Source organism: Clinocottus analis, unplaced genomic scaffold (assembly GCF_023055335.1).
Source record: "Clinocottus analis isolate CAN_PGR_092001 unplaced genomic scaffold, fCliAna1.0.p SCAF_13, whole genome shotgun sequence".
NCBI lineage: Eukaryota > Metazoa > Chordata > Actinopteri > Perciformes > Cottidae > Clinocottus > Clinocottus analis.
The window spans coordinates 6,862,063-6,887,643 of record NW_027175854.1 but is presented as its reverse complement, the minus strand read 5'-3'; the positions used below and the strand labels follow the sequence as shown (position 1 = coordinate 6,887,643).

The 25,581-nt window shown below is 43.2% G+C and overlaps 1 protein-coding gene across 3 annotated transcripts in view; it reads right to left on the bottom strand.

Annotated features, from left to right (window-relative positions):
* Window positions 1-23,491, bottom strand: part of LOC137784288 (ephrin type-A receptor 5) — a 57,440-nt gene extending 33,949 nt beyond the window's left edge. For all 3 annotated transcript variants that reach the window (XM_068574832.1, XM_068574834.1, XM_068574835.1), the window contains exons 1-3: window positions 23,194-23,491; window positions 18,379-18,443; window positions 9,412-10,132 (exon numbers count right to left, since the gene is read on the bottom strand). In XM_068574832.1, the coding sequence (XP_068430933.1) occupies window positions 9,412-10,132; window positions 18,379-18,443; window positions 23,194-23,293 (886 nt within the window). In that variant the 5' untranslated portion in view covers window positions 23,294-23,491. The remainder of the gene's footprint in view (window positions 1-9,411; window positions 10,133-18,378; window positions 18,444-23,193) is intronic.
* Between the last annotated feature and the right edge of the window lie 2,090 nt (window positions 23,492-25,581).

Sequence of the window (25,581 nt, the reverse complement as noted above, 5' to 3'; positions counted from 1 at the left end):
AAATTGTCTTAAAGGGACACAGAAGGGATACGTCTTTGTATCCAAGCAAACACAGGCATGCACACAGTTGCTGTGGTGAGATTAGTAATGGTCATGGGCGGCTGGCTGAAATGGCTCATCCCTCATTGAGAATGCAATGTGAATAAACGGCGTTGGTGGTATTAGTGTGTGTGTGTGTGTGTGTGTGTGTGTGTGCGTGTTGCCCTTGGGCAAGCTGTCTTCCTGATGCCACGCAGCTCTTAATGCACAGCACAAAGGGTAATAGGTAATTAATATGCAACACACACTAATGTGCCTGCTTGCGTGCATGTGTGTGTGTGTGTGTGTGTGTTTGTGTGTGTGTGCGAGAGGTTAATACGTAATTAATATGCATCACACACTGGCATCCCAAGCAATTAAGGATGCAGCGGTGTCCGTTGATGCTTCCTAACGAGCGTCCTCTTTAATTGGAAACATTTCATTGTAAACATGTTGATTTATATGACTGGCTGTCATTTGGTGGGATTAGAGGGAGTAAACGATTAAGGCAGAGGGAGAGAGGCACACTCAAAAAGCGGGGAAGGGGGTAGGACAGAAGTTAAAGTTAAGGGCCACATACTGTGTATCGAAACATCCTTGGATTTAAATTAATTCATGTGAGTCAGTGTGAAACTGCATTCGTGGCCTCAGTATGGATGCAATTATTAAAATATATTTTCTAAAACAGAAATATACTTAAACAACAACATTGGATCAAGGGGCAATTTCTTTTAACTCAGGGTTCTATGCTCTGACCTCAGGATTCTATGTTCTGACCTCAGGGTTCTATGTTCTGACCTCAGGGTTCTATGCTCTGACCTCAGGGTTCTATGCTCTGACCTCAGGGTTCTATGCTCTGACCTCAGGGTTCTATGCTCTGACCTCAGGGTTCTATGCTCTGACCTCAGGGTTCTATGCTCTGACCTCAGGGTTCTATGCTCTGACCTCAGGGTTCTATGCTTTGATCAAGATTCTTAAGATTATTCCACCACGGAATTTTAAAAACGGAGCTTTAAAGTCAGACCAAATAAGGATAAAACTTCTCACACTATTTATCGAACGTGACATCATATTTCCATCTTTCCTGTCACTCTTCCAACTGTACACGGATTCGGCAGGATTGGCATGAACGTAAACTTTGACAGGAGAAAGACAACAAATGGTGAAGCCGAGTTTTCGACACAAAGCCCATGTTGTTAACAGATACTATTGTGAACTAATAAATCGGGCGAGGAAACAGTAAATATCCTGTTCCTGCATTTGTCCTGCAGCGAGCTACTGGCCTAAAAAGGAACATAAACAGAGCATGTGTTTGCGCGTCCATGTGTGTGTGTTGGCTCGAATGACGGTGTCATACCTTCATGCATTACTGTTGCATTGCTGCGTTTGTGCGCATGTGGCGATATTTGTGTGCGCCTGTGTGTGAACACAAACAAAAGCCAGATGATAATACCACAACAATATACAATCAAGTCAATGGGGTTTCCTGTCTGTTGGGAGGCGGAGGAGGTCATTGTTCAGCACCCATTTATTCTCAGGCCGCAAGGCGACACCCAGAGGTCCAGCGGGTCACAATAGCGTTACAACATAAATCAACTTATTCCCCCAATTGGGAGAGATTACACATTAGCAATACATCATAATGTCAAGTGTCAGCTTGTCAGCTTTTTTTATTTACTTGATAAATGTACGGACGCACAACTGCAAACACACATTGCAAGGGGTCAGGATCTCTGTGCCATTACAATACTCCTGAGACGTGTGCCGGAGGTGGAGGGGCTGTCAGGTCAGACGCGAGTGCATGCAACGGATGTGCGAAATCGGCTGCGTATGCGATAATCATTTATTTTGACCCATTTAAATGCAAGTGTGTTTGCACATCTATATTGCATCGCTATGATATGTTTGCAGACACACGTGCTGAACGGGAGTCCCAACCGAAAGTCACCGGATGCTGTTCGCACTTTCCCAGGAAAATGTGTTTCGATGTATTTTTGAATAGCCAGATGTTGCGATGAATGATCAGGTAATTTAGAGACATTTACAAATGTGTTACTTTTTTCCAGCATCTGCATTGGAAATGTATAGAGTAGCCAGGTTATGTTACAGTGGCTGTATATAAATCCAACGTACAAGTATTTCATCTTCACTTTCACTTCTTCCCAGACCTCTGAAGAAGGTTCAAGAAGGATTTGAATTTTTTCATCTCAACAATGTTGTCAAACGGTTATTGTTTTGTCAAAGCGCATCATTTGGGAGACTCAGCGGCTGACCTAAATGCATCAAACGTGTCCACGACCAGTCTAACCAGACTTGGGCTCTGGAGACGACCAGGCTTTCATGGAAAGACGCTGGCTCTGCTGAATGAAGCATTTTATTAATATTTCACCAACTGCAGGAGTGTGTGTGTGTTTGTGTGTGTGTGTACACTTATATATTTGAGAGGACATGGCCCACATTTCTTCAAAGGAGATGTTTGAGGGTTTCGACTTGGTTTTAGGGGCAAGGTTAGAATTAGGTTTCGGTGAAGGTTAGGGCTGAGGCGGAGCGGCACCTAGTTATGGCTGAAGATGCGAGATGATGCACTGGGTCAAAGAGAGTCCTCACAAGTATAACAGAAAACAAGGGAGTATGGGTGCATGTAAGCAGGGGGAGGGGGAACAGGGAGGAAGCACTTCTGGGAAAGTCAGTTTACCCAACAAGCACTCAGGAAGCACTTTAGTTGTCATGACAGCATCACTACGTTGAGATGATGGGGAGATGGAGGGGGGGCTGGGGAGGAAGATGGAGGAGAGAGAGAGAGAGAGAGAGAGAGAGAGAGAGAGAATTGAAAGAAGTCCGGGCGCAGCTTCCAATTGAACAGGATCTTAAAAGATGAATGGCAGCTCTTTATGCAATAAACCCAGTCAATTCATATTTCAGGAGATGACGGAATGAAAGAAAAAGGCTTCCTGCCACTTGCAGATTTTTGCGCTATCATTCACCATGTCTTTCCGTCTCTTGAGGAACTCAGGGATGCACAGCCTTCTGAATACCGATCGCTCGAACGATGGAGAGATTTAAAAAAAAAAAGGCACACTGCAAGAGCTGCAGGGAGCAAAATATCTGACTCGCGCTGCCATTCAGGTTCAGCGAGTTCAGATAAATGCATTTGCATCTGCATGTTTCGCTTGCACTCACTGCAACCATGACAGTGGGGCTAATACTGGTGGTTAAATAGGCAAAAAGAAATAAGAAATACAAAATATGAATGATCTTTTTTTTTTCCACCCATGTGGAAACGATGGGTGAAAAGTTTAGCTCGACACTCAAATAAAACAAATATTGAAATAAAAACCTAATTAATTATTGAATGAATTAAGGAAAGCGACCCACGGCTAAGAAGGTGTTGGAAGTCAGACCCTTATGGACACATATTGAACTGGCAGATGTGTCACGATCATGAGTGCCTCTCTTGTGTTACGCAATACCCTTGTCACCATCAACCGCGGGCCCCGCACTGAAAGCGTGAGCCGCTCGTTCGCCGCGCCATAATTCCCGAGAGGTCGCAGGCAGAAAGCTTCCTCGCGTTACTCCACCGGTGAGACCGTTTCTGACGGCGGCAGCAGCAGCAGCATGACCAGATCGAGTTTGACATAATGCAGCGGTGACGTCTGACGGGCAGGCAAACACGGGGGAACATCAGGGGAGCCCTGACACTGAAACAAAGTATTGTCGAGGGGGAATCCGGCGCTACCCGTGACACACTTAAGACGACGCTCCAGGAACGGAATGCTCCGCGGCATTGTTCGTCTCCCAGTGAGCGACAGTTCATCGTGTCGTATACGATTCTTTTAATTGATGATGCTATCAGTCGTCCTCGTTGTCATTCGTATTCCTCATCTTCTGTCATCCTTTTTCCTCTTCCCTGCTGCCTCCCTCCCCCACCTCCCATCGCTCCCTTTCTCCCCCCCCCCTCCCCCATCGCTGCCCATCTTATACCTCCAAGTCTTTTCTTCTGTCACGTGAATCCAGTGCAGCCTGAATACGAACATCACAAAGCTGTCAATCTCAGGATTGCATTCAGCCTTTATTTCATCTTCCCAACATGGCATTCAACTCCTATTCCATCTTTCCAACATCCAATTTAGCTCTTATTCCATTATACCAACAACAATGAAATCCAGCCCTTATTCCAGCATTACAGTGTGACGCTTCAGTCTTTAAGTGGCATTACAACATTTCACTCAGTTATGTGACACATATTCCATCATTTAAGTAACAGCCGACACTGCATTCAACCTTTCATCGACTTATTTTGATATTTTTATCGTCATTTATTTCATTACAGCAACATTGTCTGTAACGAAAAACTCATAATTCAAACAAAGAATCATTCACTTCCCGACTTAATGTGTTGTACTTGTTGATATATGGTTTTGATGTTCATTATCATTTTTGGGCACATGGAAGCATCATATCCTGGTCCCACAATGACAGAAATCTCCTAAACTAGTTCAGATCAATTTGCCTTTTATCAGGATAAAAACCTTATCCAGGTCTCTGGTCAGCATGCTCCTCCATCCTCAGCTAAAAGTGCCTCGTATAAAATAAAACATTAAATGAAAGTAAGAGTGACACATTACGTAATCATGATGGAAACATATCAAGGTTTAGTTGAAGTGTGCTATTGTGGCTTTCATCTTCTATTACTGGTGGTCAGATGGAGAAGCTTTAATGCATGGACGGTTTACTGCAGTCTCAGCAGCCCAGACTACAAACTTGGTTCTTTCTTAACGGCTCACAGTAAACAAATGATGAAGCAATGACAGAAACTGGCTGAGAAATAGGCAGGATTCCTCACGCTCCAGGCACACATCATACCACGAATATAATCCAAAGCATTTAGCTCTCATTCCAACAACGCAACATTCAAGTCAAACGGTACTCTGATGTTTCATTCAGCCATTATTCCCACATTCCTTCTAGTGTTCATTCAGCCTAAATCACATCTGCGAGGCTGAACTCAATCTACAATGCTCCCCTCCCTCCCTCCCTCCCCCCTCTCGTCCCTCATCCATCTGCCCACTTCTATCCTCAGTTATCCTTCCTCTATTGCAATCACCGGCTGAAACAACACTCATCCATCTCTCTGTCTCTCTGCCCTCACACCCTGTGGTGAGAAACCTTCAATTTATCTTGGGTCCCCTTGTTGTGCCATCACTTTCCCCTCTCAGTAATCCTCCCATCCTTCCCCTCCATTCATCCATCTAGCCGTGGATGCACTCCCCTCCTCCCTCATCCCCTCTCTTCAGTCTCACCGGGCTGACAGTGCTGCAGGCCATCACCAATTATCCCAGCTAAAGTTGTGCCTACATCTATACATCTCACACAAGCACATGCAATATCTTTAGATGTCATCTGACACAATATCATACATCCCTGGTATAAGGGGACACATTGTCACACGCTTCGTATGTAAATGAATACCGTCTGCGTCTCTCACTCTGGCTACGCTGGCACTCGAAAATAAACAAATACTATGGAAACAGATGATCAGTTTAATCCTCCGATGCCATGCGAGTAGATAATAAAAAAATACTCAAATAAACAGAGTCTAGACAATAGCGGAACAAAGCAACAAATAACAACAAAAAGAGAGATGTTATTTCGTCGTGAGTGCTAGGTCCAACAAGCAGTACGGAGACAAAATAAGATTGTCGATGGAGAAGTATTACTGTTATTTTTGTGTGTCATAAACAGGAGCGTGCTGATGAACAGTGAAGAGGAAGGGGGGGGGGCATGGAAAAGCACTGAGTGATGAAGAGAAAGATAAAGTGAGCGATAGAACGACAGGGGAAGGACAGAAGAGGGAGGTGGAGACAGAAAGCAAATGAGTGAGACAAAGAACTTGAGATGTGAGAAAGAAAAAGACAAAAGCGGGGGAGGAAGAACTGCACGTAACGATTTTTGTCCTACATTCGGCGAGGCGGCGTTAAATCACGCCCCACTAGGCAGCACATGCAGCCAATAAAGCCGGGATCCACACACATTCTCTCTCACATTGTACTGTACTCCGACCTGCAACCCACTGACTCAGACTACTGTAACACAAACATGCCCAAAGCATTAACTGAACCGGCTGGATAGGCTGTAAAATAGAAGCTGGTTATTATCAACACTGCATGCATGTCTTCATTCAAATAGACATAATAGAGTAGGGATGAAGCCACTAGACCCCGTGCAGGTTCTCGTATCCAGACCAACAGATGTTCGCATCTGAAAAGCAGAAACCGTCCCCAAAATACACAAAGAGGCTGAATACGTAACTCCTCGCAGTATGGAGTCCAGGCAGGCTTTCAAAGGGGAATTCAACTCTTAATACTGCGATGCGAGTGAGCGAAACGCACAAGAAAAACTGTTTTCCAAAAGCAGAGAACACATATGGTTACAAAGCTCAGAGAGACGAAATCCTGCCATGTTTCTCTGTGAAGACGCTTTCAAAGGCCGTCGTTCTCATCTGCATACCAAACTGAAAATCATCTTGTAGCGTCAATAATTGCTCGGAGGGTGTTTCTCCTCAGACTGCTCACTATCAAGTCTGTTTACTTCCCTCGGCTGTACGTATGGACCACGATATTAAAAAAAAAAGAAAAGAAAAGAAAATCAATCAATTCTACTGTGACCACCGGATATGTTTCTCATTCTCAACGTTCAACCAATGGACCACATTTGCATATCACAAAGCTTCATCTTCGTGGAAGGCAGAACTCATTAAAATGAAAATAATTTAATCCTTTTGGCCGCCTCAAAAACTTTCCTCTGTTGCAACATGACGGCGGGGGGAAAAAAAAACGGTCACGAGGCGTACGGTCAGCGTCGTGCGAAACACGGCGGCCGGGTTAGACTTTCATCACATCGCCATCTAACCGACGCCGTCACACCACTTCCACGGATGGAGGTTCAAAAGAAATGCCACTTTCTGTCTGTCTCTTTTAAGCCCGTTCCACAACAGAAAAGACTCACTTGTGGTTTTTAATTGATGTCTGATGAAACAAAAAATACCCGTTTTAATCTTCGCTGCTGCACACACCAGCCTCCACAGAGACGCAAACCACTTCCCAGTCACACACGTAGTGTTTGTTTTAAAAGTTTTTTTTTTATATAATCAATGAAAAGGTGTGAATACATTTCAGGGCTTTTGATCACTGTGAAGAATAATTAAGCATCATCTAGAAAACTCAAGATGGAAAAAGGATTTCCTCTACGTTGGGTTTATTACACATGCCTGTGCGCAGTATGCCCATGACACTTTTGATAATATATTTAAAACTCAAACAGGGAAAACATGCAAAAATGTTGCACATCCGGCTGAAATGGTGCTGAATGTGCAGTAAATAATACAAAAAATACTTTAAAAATACTTCAAATAACCATTAAGTTTAACAATCTACAGTTGTGCTCGTCGCTCTGTGAGGCTGCGCGTACAGACGTTACTGCTAGCGCCGGCATGCTAACGCTCACCATGGATGGTCAAACAAACACAGGACTTTCACGCAGGAGACTGGTGTTGGTTTCTCGTGTGAAACCAAGTGTCAATGTTGACTTATTTCCAGTTACATAACGTTAATGCTTTGAGCGTCGGGCCACTGTCCAAGCTGCTGTATTTGAGCAGCTGCGAGTGAGGATGCTGGAATACAAGCATCAATGGACACGATGATCCACCCAACAGTTGTAAATATTTAGGGAGAAAAAGTCAACACATGGGGGGGGGGGGGGGGGGACATTAACGTCTGTCCAAAATCCTCCACCAACCCATCTGAATAGTTAGTGCGATATTTTGGTCTAGATCAAGATGGCGGCTGATGCGGAGCCGGTAACTCTGTCAGCATTAGTATGTCAACAATTAAAGCACATTGCTAATAATGCAGAAAGTTAGAAGTCCAATCCTGAGAGCCCAAAATGTCATATTTTTGTAATTCTTAGTATTCCGATTGATTATAAAGTGCACACATTTGTATTCTATATACATACCGTATATGTTTCTTTTGGATACAGTATACAATTACTTCTCTCATAAACACAAAAACACAAATTGGGTTGATTCTTTTTTTAATACTCATGGCCACATCCTGATGGACACGGTACAGAAAAAAACAAAAAACACCAGCGATATTTACTGTATCATTTTTTTCCAGCCTCGTCAGCCACAGGTCTGCGTTACCGTACAGTCGGTGGCAGTATGACTCCAGGCAGGCCAGTGGCACACTGACAGCTCTTCCCTAATGATCTCCCCACAGAGACTCCATGTCTGACGCAGTTAAGCTGGAGATAGTGCACACTTTATCACACTGTGGGTTGTTTTTTTTTATTTTTTAGAAGACATATGCTGCTTCTAAAAAGGCTGTGCTTTACTTCTGGAGGCTTGGTGTGATGAATTCAATAGAAAATCTGATTTGTGAAGTGCTCCCTCAAAGCACTGAGCCTTGCACACCATCCAGCCTCTCCCTTATTAGCAGCGACATGATGTATCATACTGCACATGCACGCTCACCCATATGCAAGGGGCAAATTAGAAAGGCCCCGAAAAAAAATAAAAGCAGAACCTCTGCATGTAAGATGCAGAGAGGTTCGTAAGAGTCGGTCATGTGTAGTTGAGCATTTGAGAGCAATCTTTTAGTTCATTGCTTGAGGCTGACACTCGATTGGTGGAGATGAAACACTCGAGAGCGTCCAAATAATCACACATTTCGATGTTTCATACCACGCGGCATCGCGCCGCTGTAATAACATCTCTGGAATCTTTTCAGAATGTTTCACCACGCCACTCAGAGATGCTCTTGGTCGCACAAGTAGAGTCGAGTGTTTTGAGTCTGAAAATTGAGTAATTTAAAAGACGGCGCACGGGGGGGAAGATTGGAGAGGAGTGAAGGAGAGGAAAATAAGAGAGGACTACGGGCGCCCGTGGAAATGGCAGTTAAGGTCAGCGGTGGGAATGTTTGGGCTCGAGTCGGAGCAGAGCAGCGGCTGGATGAGAGCAGCAAAGTGCTGCAAGGCTCGGGGGAATTCCCTCCACTAAGCTCGGGAGCAGCACACGCACAGATGCACAGCGAGAAACACTTTTAGTCAAAGAATAAAACCCGTCTGTGCACACACACTCAAGCACACAATACTAAAAACAAACATGTGCATGGATGTAAAAATAAACAAACGGGATGAAGCTTGCAACCCGACGCAAGGAGTCACGCACCCACAAACACCAAAAAGACACAACGTGTGAACCAGAGGAGATGATTTTAAGTAAACAAAATATTGCCCGGGACAGAATTACTGCCGTCGATTAAATACAAAAATTAGAAATCAACGAATCGGTTAGTTGTACGAGCACTCATCGGCACACAAACGTCCTCTTACCTTGACACGATCCGTTGATTTCCTCAAATCCCGGCTGGCACACGCACTTCCCGATCGGCACCAGCCACTCTCCCTCCGTGCTGCAGTGCATCCTGGGAGGCTCATACAAAGGCAGGGAGTTATTGACGCAGCGGCCCACTACCTCCACCAGCTGCGAGGCCTCCGAGCCCGGGATGGTGTCGCGGAACTCGGCCAAACTCTTCACCAGAAACGGGCAGCGTTTGTAGAAAACACGCACCGACACTAAAGCGATGCAGGCCCCCAAATCCTGAAAAGCCAGGTAGACTCCCTTCTGAGTCAAGGGACCTAAGTCGCGCACTTCGGTGTTGAGTTTCATCACGCGGTCCCCGAGGTCCAGCTCGGTGAAGCTCTCGTCGGCTGCTATGGTGTCAATCTTGATGTACCGGCTCTCCTTCATCGCCCTGTCTTCCTCATCCGACATCCCCGTCCCGTCACTCATCTCTCCGTCCTCCAGTTCCTCTTCGCCGCCGTCCGTCTCGTAGTAGTACATGTTAAACGTCTCCTTGCAGGTTCCGACCCCGCCGGGCAGGCTGTTGCAGTCCCTCAGGGTGAACTTGAGCTCGATGAAGACGCGCTGGGCGCCCTCGGTCAGGATCCAGTTGGTGTGGAGCCAGTTGTTCTGGTTCTGCTCCATGACCCGGCACACTTGGTAAGTGTGGATCGGAGCGTAGTCCTCGTCCACTTCCCCGATCTCCTCCCACTGAGAGAGAGAGAGAACAGAGGAGGTTTCATGAGGAAAGAGCACAGAAGAGAGGAAACATACAACCAAACAGGATGACTTCCTCTTGATGACTGGGAGGTAGAGACGGGCATCCAACCTCATTACTTTTTTGGCTCCGACCAACAGTAGTGGAAGATACATTCAGTTCCTTTATGTGCGTAAAAGTGCCAATACAGCAGTGTGAAAATACCTTGTTACAAGTAGAATTCTGCATTCCCTTGTGAAACATAATTATATGGTACATCATTAAATTATGAATACTGATACATTAACGTAATTCAACGTAAGAAGAATTTTACAGTTATACAGTAAAATACTGTGTTTAGTCGTGCCCCCTTTGAAGGGTCATAAAATACAGTTCAGCTGTGACATGGTGGGGTAGCAAAGAGGACAAAACTCTTCTGATAGACAAACTCATAATTATAGTTTAGACTATATTTGTTGTGAAATGGTAGATCATTTAACCTGCTTATGCTGTCAACATTTATTTAATTTTTGTTCATGGACAATCTTAACCTGACAAGTAATGAGCACCTCTAGTTCCCGCTGTTGAGTACAGTACAAGAACCTCAGAATTGTACTAAGTACAGTACTTTGTAATAATGGTATCGACAGAACTCTGTTATCTGTGCTAATATTAGAATATTCTGAATGATACCCAGATGTAATACATTGATGAGTTCATAACCATGTACCTGTCCAAGAGGCTTAACGCTGACAGGGAAATTATAGAGTGTGTGTGTGAGTGTATGTGTGTGTGTGTGTGTGTGTGTGTGGGAGAGGGGGGGGGGGGGCTAGGTATGGATACAAGAATAATCATCATCCCTTCCACCACGTTTTCTCCTACTGCAACAGACAGAAAAGAATGAGATAGTGTTATGAGGGTATATACACGTTTACCATGAATGAGGCGCAGAGTTATTTAAAAAAACAATTAAACCTGCACTTAAGGTGTGTTCATTGGCGTGTAGTGCACAGCCATACCTCCATAAAGTGTGTGTGTGTGTGTGTGTGTGTTCGTTCCTGCCTGTATGTGTGCATATATGTAAATGATTCGTCAGTGTTCAAGCGTGTGTGTGCGTGTGTGTGTGTGTGTGTGTGTGTGTGTGTGTGTGTGTGTGTGTGTGTCAGACAGCAGCATTAATTCCCTCTGCAAGTCTCCTGGGAGGTGGCTATTATCTGCATCACTAGCACTCTCCCATGGCTAATACAGGCGCTTCATCATGTCACTGTAATATGGCCAGAGGGACCAGACTATGATCTGGTGTTATAGCTTAATAGCCCATATTAATCAACCCTTGCTGGAGCCGCTGTGTACAACCTTCTGTCTTTGTCTTTTCTCTCTGTTTCTCTCTGGTCTGACTTGATTTTCTCAATCTCAGTCCTGCCAGCTTTAGTCGGCCTCTTTTCTTTTCTGCGGACTATCATTCAGTTTCTGAACCGTTAGTGGATGAATGAAGGTATAGTCGGTGTGTGTATCTGTGTGTGTGTTTATGTGTGTATTTTGGAGGGCCAATATGAGACTCTTTTACAGACAGAAGTTAAAGTATTCATGCCTAAATGAATACATCTGGATCACTGAACTTTAAACTCAAAAATTGTTCTTAAAAAGTACAAAACAAACAATATCGGACAAAAACTACGAGTAAAATGATGAATTCATGTTATTTATTTTTCCCACTTTGAATCATTATTAAGAGAATATCTTAACGAGTGATTTGGTGGATCACGTTTCACGTGTAGGATTACTTCTGATGCACGTCCTGCTACATTGTCAAATACCTCTCTGACAAACAATTAACATTGGTGCACATACCCTGAAGTGTGGAATTTAATGTTATGCCATGGATAGATAGTTCTGTGGCTGGATTATTTGGCGGAGACAACGTCAAATTAGTAAATAAATTAAAGGAACAGTTGAATGATTTAATTTCCAAGTTGTCTTCCTGTCTGTTAACGTGGACAAAGAGCTCACAGTTCTGTGTTTTTTCAAGGGATCACTTTTGTGTGGACAAATGAAGTGAACATGGGTCAGATGTGACATGATATCACTCATTTGCTTGCTGCAAAATCACATTTTTTTTAACTTCAAACAACCTGAATTTGTCAAAGGGCAGTTTGAGGGTTGACAATTAGTGCGTTAAGGGTAAAGGTTAGAGACAGCCTGGGTAAAGGTTTGACAAAATCCATTATGTTCTCACAAGGATACTATAAAAGCACAGGCCTGATCTATGGCTGCTCGAGTGTGACCGAGTCCCAGAGTCCAGCCCAGTCAGGGCAGACATTAAGCCTCTTACTGGTTAGATCACACAGATCCACCAGTCTGCTCCGGGCTTTACACAGCTTAACACAAACGCAAACACACACGCACGACCACACACACACACACACATATATACAAACACACACCCCAATCATCATAGTAGCCCAGCAGGGAGTTTAGCTGACGACCATCTCCAGTTTTACCTGGAAACAAATGGGCTCTGTATCGGTGTATAAAGTGTGGTTGCCATTGTTGCCACTGGAAGTCCTCCCACTTTGTAGTTTTATTCAAATAACAGTGTTTTATTACTCATGTAAGTTGACATGACACTTGAACAGGAGCCGTTTGCAAGTTTGAAAAGAGCAATGACGCACGCACACACACACACACACACACACACACACACACACACACACACACACACACACACACTTCCATTCAAGTAAGCCGGGGTTTAACTCTTAATCATAATTGTTGATGCATTTCCTTGCAAAGCAAGCCTAGACATGAGACATCTTAAGCAAAAAACTCAACAAATGGCCATTATGTATTGAGAAAAAAGGCTGGTACAGTAGTCACAGAAGGGTGTGTGATGACTTTGAGCATGGCTTTCCAGGAATGAGCTAAGTCCAAATGCTTATAACATGGGATCTTTACAACTATTCCACATGGTATTAAGTGGGGGAGGGTGGGTGGGGGGTGCGAGGTCATTCACAAAGCTTATTGCGGAGAGCAACATACTAACACTGCGGGGTCAGGACCACCCACACTGCGAGGCCCCAGAGAAACAATAGTGTAGCTTTTAAAAGCTCATTTGAAGGTTACGTTTGACAGCAGATCTACTTCTGCTTGACCTATTTCTTTTTGTCTCTTAATGATTCTGTCGTGCAATTCACCATCCATTTGTATTGAAAATGTGACAACGACATCTTCGTTCCAGCCACCTCAGTGTCATGCAATTCACACAACCTCTTCTTAAAAGGGTCACTTCATTCATAATTCCAAGAAAGAAAAAATTCCTCGCGGGATCAAGCCACAGTGACACTTTCGAGTTCACCCGATGAACTTTCCACATATTTGTTTCTAGGACTCCTGCTGCTTCTTTCCTCAAGACCCCACTTACTCAGAATAATGCAGTTGGATTTGCGCAGCTTCTTTTTGTTTTAAAGAAACATTTCTGACATTTTTTCAAAGCTGTGTGCTCACATTATATTAAATTGGGAGCAGACGCTTCAGGGTCGATTATCATGACACCAGAATGATCTGCATGGCCAGCGAGCAATCTGTTTGTTTTGGTGGGATTTGGGTAAATTGATACCATTCAAAGAGCCAACAGTTCTTGGTCCCGACGGTTGAAAATGGTCCCAATAATCAGCGCCTCTTAATTTCAGACCTCCTCACGCAGCGCTAGCCTCAATTTCAGTTTGCTCCCTACACTGAACTGTCCCTAAAGGCATCCCTCTAGCTCCTCATTAGTGTGCGTGAGTGTGTGTTGGTTTTGTTGACTAGCATATGTGTGTGTGTGTGTGGACGTGCGCGCACACCGCGCGAGTCACATCCGTTAGCAGACCTCCTGTGGCTGTGCTGAGTGCCCTCCTGGCTCTAAGTCTATAAAGCTGTCCCCAACTTATTATTACCGCCCATTACCGCTGACCGTCCTGACACTGTGATGGAACTGTCCCTCTCCCTCCTTATGCCTACAAGAACCCCCCCCCCCGTTCCCCCGTCCCCCCCGCCCCCACTTTCCCCTCGATTTCTGCTTCCCTCTAATTCACTCCAACATCACTCTACTTGTGTCTCATTCCGCTGCCTTTTCATGTCATCCATGTCTATCATCATTTTCCCTCTGTGTCCTCTATTCTTCCTTTAATTATCCAATCTTAAGTCTAACCTAGAAACACTGTTGGGACCCCCCCCCCCCCCCCCCCGTCTTTTAATCTCAGCCGCCATTCAACTTGCAGTTTCCGACTTCCTGTCTCCTTCCTTGTCCCCAATTTCTGCTTCTCTCCATCTCTTTTGTCACACCTTTATCTTCCAATTTTCCGCCATTCTCCTATACAGCCTTGTCTTCCCTTCGTCTTGGTGCCGTCATGTGCATTAAGGGGGAAACCAAGCCTGCTAAATAGCGTAGGAGCTGCATCACAACGAATCCCTAAGCAAACACTCCTTGAACTGTTCAAACAGCCGCTGCCCATCCTCATTAGGGAAGGGCAGTTTAGGCCCCCGACACGTCAGGCCAACTGTTAGCCGTCATCGAGTGTCTGTGCCTGGCCGCTGCCCAGAGTGTTCTGCAGTGTGTTCAGCACCTTTGATGCTCCCTCCTCGCCTTTATCTTTGGTCAAGTGAACATGCTGCATCAACAAGAGGCGGTCGATGAAAGGGAGCTCTCTGAGTGCCTGTTCAGCCGAGCGTGTTACACTAATTTAGCGTTGTTTTACCTTATTTTCGGTTTTGCTTCTCTTTTTTTTGCTTCTCACACTTCCGTCAGCCTGATAGAGCTAATCATCCATCGTCAACTTCAGCAGATTCAAGTGCTGAGCTGTCAACCGTTAGGCGTCATCAGTCCCATATCTGAATGGCAATGCTAATATAATCATGTCATCAAACAACATGGACATAAAACACTCGGCCAAAGCAAGCAACACATTGTAATCTGTTTCTATCACAACTTCTGGACTGGGGTTTGATTGATGGAAACTAATCATAGTTAAATTGAAATGTTGGTCGGAACAATTTTTGCAATTACAGCTGCAGCGATTAGTCCATTAGTCTTCAGAAATTTAACTCCAAACTGTTTAATAATCGATTAAACGTTTAATTTGTTTCTGAAAACAAAAATACTAAGTATTCTCTGGTTGCAGCTTCTCCAATGGGAGGCCTTACTGTTATTCTTTATTCCTTAAAACACATTTGTGAACTGAACAACATATTGGACTGTTGTTCGACAAAACAAGACAATTGAAGATGTCACATGGGACCCTGGGAAAGTGAGATAAATGTTCTGCCATTTCAAAGAATCATGATGATATTGTCTCCTCAAATCGCTTAGCAAAATGGAAAAACAAAGTAGGAAAAGAAAATAACAAACTCAACAGTCTCATTTGCAACTTTTAGTCAGACATAGTCCGAGTTTGTGTGTAGTTCAAAGCCGAGATTCACAGATTCACATTGGTGTAAAAAGGTGGTCTAGTTTGGCTTGTTCGTCATTAGCCCATGCAGGCCTGCAGTGTGGCGGTAGTCTTTGTGTTTTCTTGTCACAAAACAGAAGAATTGAGGTGACTCCAGGCATCACAACATGTGTCATCAGTCAGCGTCTGTCAATATGTTCTTTGAGGTCGGCTCGGCGTGTCAGCCTCTTACAGGCCCGAGGGCCATTGCCTACTAATGTTCGGATGAAGACGGAGCAAAATGGGAGGTAATTGAGACAGATGGACAGAATAAAATAATCCATATTGTTGGATCCATCCCTTTAATGGCAGCTTCCTTCCTGACTTTGGCTTGAGGAAGCAGCAGATAAAAGCATCCACCAAAATGCATCTGATTGGCAAACCACCCAATCTACGAAGCAGCACTCCTCCTATGCAATGGGAACAGGACGTTCTAGTAGTGGAGGTATTATATGACAAAGGGTTGACAGAGAAAGTGTCCCAAATGAGCAAAACACCATAATGCCTCCATATCTTCTTTTACACCTTCATATGTTTAAATCTTCTCCATTATTTGGTCAAATACGACATCAATATTAATAAGGAGGATGCAAACTTTCATAAGCTAACTGAAATTCCAATGGCACCAGCTCAGCGTCTTCCAACCATCAATCAAATATGCTCAGATGTAGAGTCTCAAGTAATTTCCTCAAACGTTGGTGGCTGTTTTCTTCCTAATAATCCTCTTTGTTGTTCCAACAAACCGTTTCAAGCCGTTTCAGTAGATTTTGTAAAAAAGGAAGGGCAATTTTAATTCTAGTTTACATTATGCTTGTATAAAGAAGGCGGTGTATGTAGAAGAGAAGAAGAACTTTGCACAGTTCAAGAAGCTCATCATAGATGAGACGAGAATATTTTTTTATTGAAAACTTAAGCTCGTATTCCAAAATGTTTGTGTTTTACAATCTACTACGTCAGTGTCACGCTGTTCATTGAAATGTGTCATAACAATTCAAGGTCATCCATCAAATTTCAAACCTCTTTTTCTATTTTTTAAATCCCTTATTTCACTCCCATCTTCTTTTGGTAAAATGCATGTTTCAAGAACTTTCAACGCACATTGAAGCTTTGGGAGAAGAGTGCAGCGGAAAAGAGATGGCGGGATAAAGAACAGACGAGCAGATGACAAGAATGGGAAGGAAACTGGGATGAGCAGTAAAAGTGAATGTTCGGGGACAATGAAGGAGGGGAGGGGCAGGGATGAGAAATGGGGTAAAAAAAAAAAAGAATAATGAGAGATGAGATGATAATGGGGCTGGAGGAGGAGGAAACAAGGGATGAAACAAACCATCTGGAACATGACTAAATAAAAACTTCAACATCTTATTTAGCCACGGAGGATTGCTGCCATGTGTGTGTGTGTGTGTGTGTGTGTATGTGTATGTGTGTGTGCGCGCATGCGGAGAACGTGCCAGAGTGCTGCAGAATGGGTTCTGCCGTATATGTGCTGTACATGATGGGAATTATAATGGCCAAAAACGATAACGTCTGTTATTTAAAATGCCAAACAGGGAATACATTATCCATTTTGTTGGACATGTTTGTCCTTTTACTTTTACTGTCAGTCAAGTAACCGGGGTTATTTTGTAATTTTTCAGGGGAATAACTTGAAACTGTAGCTGAATAAAAACAAGAGCTAATAGGAGAGGATGTCATTATGAGATCCTTCCATTGCATTATTGCATCTTTTCTTTCCTCTCCACCCCCCCCCCCCCCCCCCCAAAAAAAAAGCTGTTATTTATGCGGTAGCACTGGAGAAACCACATGCCATAATCACATCTTCATTAATATGAAATGCGCATACGGCTGCTTTTGTCAGCACTATCTCTCCCATCTACATGCAGCCACAGAGTGGGCCATGATTTGAATACCCAGAGCCGACAAAACGCTGTGGTCAGCACTATTGGTCCGGCGTGTATAGCTGCATATTTGCCAACAGGAGCGGTGACTATGCGAGAGATTTTCCATGTGGATCAAATGGATGCGCAAATTAATTCCTGTTTAGAGCGACCACTGCACTATCAATCCCTTAGGACGTTGAGGAATTTCATTTTTTTCCCAAGAAAGGTAGCATATTCGGCTGTCAGCTACTGTGTGATGAGTCGAGGTAGGCAACGTCAGAATACAGTACATTAATATATTTATATTTGTTATGCTAGTACATAAAGTATAATATATAATACCAAAAAATATGTTTTTTCCAACTCTACCGATTCATTCTCTAATTAGCCTTCGCCAGGGGAATACGAGGTAATGGAATCTAAATTCCTGGCTTGAGAATAATATATCCCGTCGTGACTTTCAATATCTTATTCATGAATTCAATTGACCCTGATAATGAACTGAGAGTTCTTGGAAATGAAATGACCTGAACTAAAGTTGATGAAACAAATGAAGAGCCTGTACTTCAGAGTGAAATAATAACGCCACACGTGCCTTCGGTCACACAGATGGTGAGTTCACAACCGGTGATTTGTTTTGGACGAACACAAGTTTATTCTGAGACTTAATTAATTCCTTGCCGATGGGTATTGAATATTCTCAAACACTACAGAGATAGTTGAACTACTTAGCTTTGTTTTCATGTCATAAGGTGTTTCAAGTGTGTCAAAAAACAAACACAAGAACAACACTGTATACTTCTACTCAACAAGAGCCTCCAAACAGACAACCGATCAAGAAACGTCACCACGGCAGCATTCGTCAAATTGTATTCTTCTTTTATGATTGAAAGATCTTGGCAATTAGCCACTCACCCCATTTTTAGGATAGGCCACCCATCCTAGGTCTCCCATCACAGAGCGAGAATCCAGCAGGTTCACTGTTGAAGATGACAAACACAGGCAGTCTTCAGTATGGATGAACGACGGACACAAAACCATTCATAATCATGATATCGATATGATATGTGCACGACCAAGCCTGACTGCTGTGTAGATCTGAATGCGAGTTTGGAGAAATGACATAATCTTAAATCACAAAATGAGGGTTGAAAAATAACGGTGGACCCGTGTGTTCACTCCAGATCTGCTCCTCAGACCCGATCTTGAGGACAGGTGCTCTCACAATTCAAGTAATTTATATTGAATTCATACTCTGAGTGTCTCTTTATTATTGGCTGATCGCTTTCAATGTTTGTAACACACTAAACTGGTCTCAAATGAAGACGTGTGAGCATTTGAAAGGATTTCAGTCCAAAAGTAGTCTCAAAGCCACGTCGTGAGACGACATAACATTTGGCGCGGCTTGGAGCGTTGTGCTAGGAAGAGTGGCTATTATCTACTTTGGCTCTTTTGTGCATCTTGTGAACCCGAAAACCGCTAAACTTTACCCTCCGAGCGGTTCAGTGGCTCGGCGGTGCTCTCGGCTCGACCCAATCCATTAATCCATCAGCCTTTTTCATTGAAAGCTGTCAAGCGCATTAACCTGACCACTGGTGCAGCCCCGGTGACCACGTAGTCTCGTGAGCGCTACATTATCTTCCCGCCGCTCTGTAAGAACGTCTCGCTGTGTTGAAAAATTGAGACTCCAGTTCTGTCAGGCTGGAGTTCAGCTCTCTTCATCTCATCTGTGATAACATTTGGCTTGTTTAGTGTCTGACACGGCAGGCACTCAAACAATAAAAGAGAAAGTCAAAATGAACGCCTCATTGACGAGCTTCATGTCTCCGTGTAATGGGAGCAGATTGAGAGCTCGACATTTCAGCATACTAGTAATAGACAAAGTAGTAAATGTTACAACTGGTCTGGGATATCTGCCTCTCAGAACCTCCACATAATAGTTAACTACGTATGAAGTCACTTTTAACCTGTGTTGCATGCTTTAAAGTTACAATAGACCCTCACTTCCGTTTTACAAGGATACAAATAAGGTGGGAGCTTCAAGAAAAATTCAAAGCACTCATAACCAAATGAGGTGTTTGGGGAATGCCTGCCTCATAGAGGAATGGACAGTCCCATGCAATATGTCCTCTACACTGAAAACCGGTTGACATGTGATGTAGTGGAACTATGAGCAACTTCTGGGTTCCTCTAACTGGATAGACCATCGAGGGTCAGGGTTCATGCACTCGTTTTCCCCCTGATGAGTCACGTGACTGTCAAATTGAACAGAGGTTCACAGCTGTCTTCATAACTTGGCCCGTGAACCTGACAAACACTGGGATGAAGTGTGATCCCACTGACAAGCAATGTGGCCAACGATCCAAAATATTCCTGTTTGCGAATTCTAAAAATTTTACATGCAAAATATGTTCCCACGAGTGTGATAGTTGAAATGTTTTAGAACATGTTGCTATGCAAATTGCCAACACTGACAAGCCCAACTAATGCCCCATCCATGTCAAGTGGCGTAGGTATCCAATACTTGGCGCAATTTCAATTTTGAACATTGGATGTTGTGAATTATTTTCCTACGGGATCTGCCAAATTTAAATTGTGAGTGAGTGTTAGTTATAGAGGACACTGGGGTCCACATCACCACATGTTTTCACATCTCTCTTGTATTGGTTGGGAAAAAACTTCAGAGCGGCCAGGTATGTAAAAAAAAATCAAAACAAAACTTTCTCGCGACATATCCCCTTTGTTTCTTCTTGCTCCTGTTTGGAGAAGCCAGCAAAAGAAATGCCCTCGCACAACATTAATACAGAGCAAAGACCAATCAATCGTCCAAAGGTTCACCCTCATAAATGCTATCCATCTCTTACAAGCAGCTGTTGAGCACAATATGTCCAGTCCTATGATAAGCTTTATTACAAGATGGCCGATCCTCTTATCAACCCTGCCCCGGTGTCAACAAATGAATAGACGTCCAGAGTGGGAAGGTGGAGTGAACAAGAAATCAGGCGCGCTCACACACACAAACCCACACACACACACAACACTACACTAGTTTTACGGTCTCCGTTGCTCTGCGGAGAATAATAAAAGATGTCCTTAGGAGGCGGTTAGACAACTAATTAGGCCATAAAGAAGAGATAAGTGACGCTGAACTAGATCATAAGGGATGCGTTACCGCGTTCACTCTCTCTCGTTCTCTCTGAGGATCAAATCACCGAACAAGTTGGAGCTCAGCAGCGACAATGATCTACAGAACTTCTTATTAAAAGTCATCGCCATTGAAATGAGTGAGTTGATTTAAAAAGGCTTGTGGTGACATTAGTTCAAGGATATTATAAATATTTCAATTTTTTTTTTGATGACTGAGTGGATTTCTCAGCATGGGGAGTACAGATAGAATTCTCTTTGAAATAATCGCTGAAAATCGGAGAGCGACATGGCTGACATTTACTTTTAATTGCACATTTGTAGCAATCCAGCATGGGGTCGGTTTGAGTGCCAACTTGACCTCAGTGAACGCCAATAAAATTGTGTCTGAAACCATGTGCTATCCTACTTCTGAAACCAAAAGGTAGGCAAGTAAGTTATGATGTTGGAACCCACAGGTAAGAGGTCAAACATGCACATCCATCACGCCGTTTCCTGTACTTCTACAAGCAGAATCTACTGTCCTCATTTCACCAGCGCCATTACAAACAAAAAGCCACGCTATGAGTTTTAAACTCCCCAATGTGTCACTTCACGCACTCCTCATTAGTCAGACATTATTATTAATGAAACACAAAAAGAAGATCTACAACAGGAGCGAGGCATCTGGCTCTGCATCGAGATGTTGTATTAAATTGATTGATTTTAATAAGAATGGATTAGCTTCAACAGAGGGAATTACTCGAGCTGGAAGAGTGTGGACAGTGTTCCACAGCAGTATGGAGAGCCCCACTGCAGGGTAACCATCCTCACTGCTCACTGTTATTAAGGAGGCATCAGGGTCGTTTTTATTCTGTTCACACACATTAAAACATCAGTGGCCAAAAGTCCCCCGATGATTCTTCCAAGAAGTCTAAAGCGAGCTGGAAAATGGTTTCATGTGACTTTTTCAATTACAATAAATTAGCCCAATGAGAGGATAGCGACTATTTTAATTATGGGCTTCACCCTCCGCTCCAATTATGCATTTAATGTGTGATTATCCATTGCGATACAAATATGTGCCACGTTCGCCGACATTTTTTGTTGAGTCTGGACAAAAAAAAAAAAAAGAAAGAGGTGATGTGTTTAAATGTTGTATTTCATGTGTTTTCAAATAAAAGAGGAATTGTTTTCAGTGAAATTTGGTAGAGAGCACTCACAGGAAATACAAAAAGAATTATGAATGTGCCGTTGCAGAGCAAAACAAAGGATATGTGTGATAAATGAAGACAGCTGGGGAAAGGAAATGTCTGGCTCATTACAAGATGATGTGAGGGATCATGTTGTCGAGGACTTCTCTCTCTTTTCTCTCACTGCAGTCAAAACATAAACTTGTGATCCCGGCTGCCATTGATTCACACTTCTCACAGCCTGAAGCCGGATTTTAACAAGGCAGGAATTCAAGTATCTTCAACTGCAGGTACAGACAACAAACCTCTTGAGTAATTGGCTTGGATAGATTTCAAGTAAAATACACCTTCTTTCAAGTAATTGTATTGAACTTTTCACTCTTCTGTGGAACTTGTATGGCAGATTGTAACAGGACAAGAGGTACCTTTATTCCATTAAACCAGAAAACCCACAGTCATATAATTCAGACACAAAGATAGCCTTTGCATTTCAACTTGAACTATGGAAAGATGCCCTACAGGACCCCCGCAGTGCCCCATGGTCACACTTTGGGAAACGCTTTTATGAAGCTAAACTGAACAAAATTAATCTGCCTCGTGAAGAATAAGCAGGTTGATGGATGTTCTTTCTTTCCCGCATAATGCTGTATAACCCCCAAACAATGGCATTCATCTCGAGCTATTAAAATGCTGCTCAGTCAGTGCGGACAATGGCGTGGGAACAATATTACACACAATGATTCATATACCTTGTAGTTATTTTCAATGTTCAATGCCTCGTTGCAAATATCCATATTTTATATTTAGACGTAAACAGTCTTCACCGCAGGCAAATGACAGTTTTGCGCAAAATGGTGTGGTGGTGCCAAGTGAAACTGTTAATAGCTGACAAGAAAAGTGACACCCGAGCCATCTGAATTTACAGCATTAAAAGGGATTTAATCAGCACATTTAAAGACAGACAGTCAGACTAAACCTAGAATATCATTGAAAAGAGAATCAAGAGAAATAACGCAGCACAAACCAGAAAGTTCCCATTATTATAAGATCTGTCAAATATTAAGTTTACTACCTGACTTACTACTTGTTTTATTTTAAAAAAAAACACAACAAAGTGCGTTAAGGTCAATGCCAATCCAACAGTAGGGGATGCACAACCATGTTGAAGACGATCGCAGAGACTCTCGCAGCGCACTGCGCGTCTGTCGCCAGACTGCTTATCTGGAGAGACGCTCTGATCAAAGGTCCTTTTAACACGCTGTCATTGCGGACTTTCGGGGAGACAGCTGCCCTAAAAAGACATTAACGCTCAAATTAATTTCATGAAACAGCGTCGGAAATGTTGGCGGTCTGGAGCCCCATGAGACGGACCTTTCACCAGCGCGTGTCATCAAGTGTCGCGTGCGTGTTTTACCTTCGTTTGCGGGGATGCTCCACGCTCCGAGCACCGCCAGGCTCCAAACCCACGTCCACGCCACCAGCCGAATGCCACAACTCCACCGGCGAGATTGCATGACGCGTCCACACAAAAAACACACACACACACACACAACCGGTAAAAGGGGGAGAAGGGGGGGAGGGGGGGATATTTCTCCTAAATAACAGCAGTTTCGGTCAGCGTGAAGCGGGATGCCGTTGGGAAACCATCTGTGTCGTCGTACGTCCACTTAAAGGGAAGGGAGCTCATGGTATGCGGCGGGCTCGAGGAAGCAAGTGAGGAGTGAGTGTTCGCTCCGGGTTTGGGGAGGCGGGCAGCGCGCCGGGGCGGGGGGGAGAGAGGAGGAGAGGGAGGGAGGGAGGGAGGGGGGGCGGAGTGAAGCGCGAGCCTCTCCAATCACAGACACCTCCACAGGTGAACTCCACTGCCGCTCCACATGATAACTGTATTACTCCTACCTCTTTACCATGTCCAAATGTAACAGCGTTTTACATTGGGTTAAAGCTAGGGGAGGTAATATTCTTCAAATTGATCATTATTATTATTATTATTATTATTATTATTATTATTATTATTATTATTATTATTATTATTATTCATGTATCTGTATTCACTATTGAAAGAAGAGGAACATACTTTAGAGTCTTTGGTATGTTTGCACATGTGGAAGAATTGACATTAAAGCTGACTTTGAAACCTATTTGGTATTTGTTGAAATTCTCAACTAATGCAATATATATATATATATATATATATATATATATATATATATATATATATATATATATATATGTATATATATATATTATATATATGTGTGTATATATATATATATATATATATATATATATATATATATATATATATATATATATTTCTATCTAAGCATAGTCAATATTTCTCATCATTGCCAACCGTATAGCTTCAAAAGAGAGTAATCAAACCATGAAACATGCTCACAGCATCTACTGCTACATGTGTTATTGACGCTTCTTTTCCTCTACTTGTTCTCATGATGTTAACAAGCTCTGTTTTGGTATTTGTAACAGGGACCCACATTGTTGGTTTTGAAAAGTGCGATGGACATCAATTCAACTTACATCCACCCATGTTTGTTGTATTGTGTTCCATTATAACCAACAGGTTTTCAGGATGCTATTTCACTGACTATCCTCTCTGGTTGAAAGCTTGAGATGACTGAACAAAGGGAACATTCTGGACCGAGATAGCAACAGTTTGTTTTCCTAAATGTGCCCATAAAAGCCCTTTTAATAATAGAGTCCCTCAGAACACTGTAGGTGCACACATCTTCAAAGTGTGAATATATATTAACTGTACACCCCCATCTCCGGCCCACAAAAACACACACAATGTCCGCCAAGTCTTCACACCTTAACTGTGAAAGACAATTTGTTTCTTTGTCTGCTTCGTGGGTAAATATGTGTTGAAGTGAAACATTTTCGCCACAGATTAAGGCTCTCTAAAGGAGAGTCCAATCATCATGATTCCTGAAAGTGTGTTCAATTAATTTATATCTATGGGATCATGAAACTGTTAGATGATCATGACAAATCATCTCTGATCCCCGCTTCTCCTCCGTTTTTCTTTTCTCACACGTCTCTCCATTGAGTGTTATCTGTATGTGTTTAAGTAAATGCTCACAGTACTCATGTTCTCTCTTTCTCTCTCTCACTCTCTCCAAGTCTAACCTTCTGTATTCCATCCATCTCACAGTTTCTTCCTGTTTCTTTTTCTATTTTTGTCTTGCCTATTTTTCATGGTACAATTCGGTTCTTTGATAACAGGGATTCTGGGTGATATTCCTGTGGCTTACCCTGTTTGCCACCTCCCACACTCATCTACACAAAATAGACTCACATACATGCATGTGTGTGCACACACACACATGCATGGATTCATCCCTCACTCACCACAACTATAAAACACACATTCAGATCTCGGGTGACCCCACTGCAACATCCCTTATCAACCCTGATAGATGCACAAATCCCCCACCTCCTATTCGGTGACATTCATTTTAACATCTTTAAATCTCAAATGTTTCCCGTATTGCAATAAACAATCAACATTGCTTGCCAAGCACAACCGAACCCGAAGGTGTAACGCCAGGGTGGTTATGGTGGTGGTGTATTTTAGGCATGTAGGGGTCTGATTAGCACTGGCAGCGGGTGTGGAGGTGGTTCTGGGATGCCAGAAACTGTTGTTGTCTCGTGGAGGTGTCGTCGGCTTAATTTTATAATATGTCTGAGGAGGAAAGTGTCAGAAAAAATCCGCCCCCGAACCTCAAACCACCCCCTAGCAGTCAGCTATCAGTGATGCATCTCCTTACTTTGTTGTTTGGCG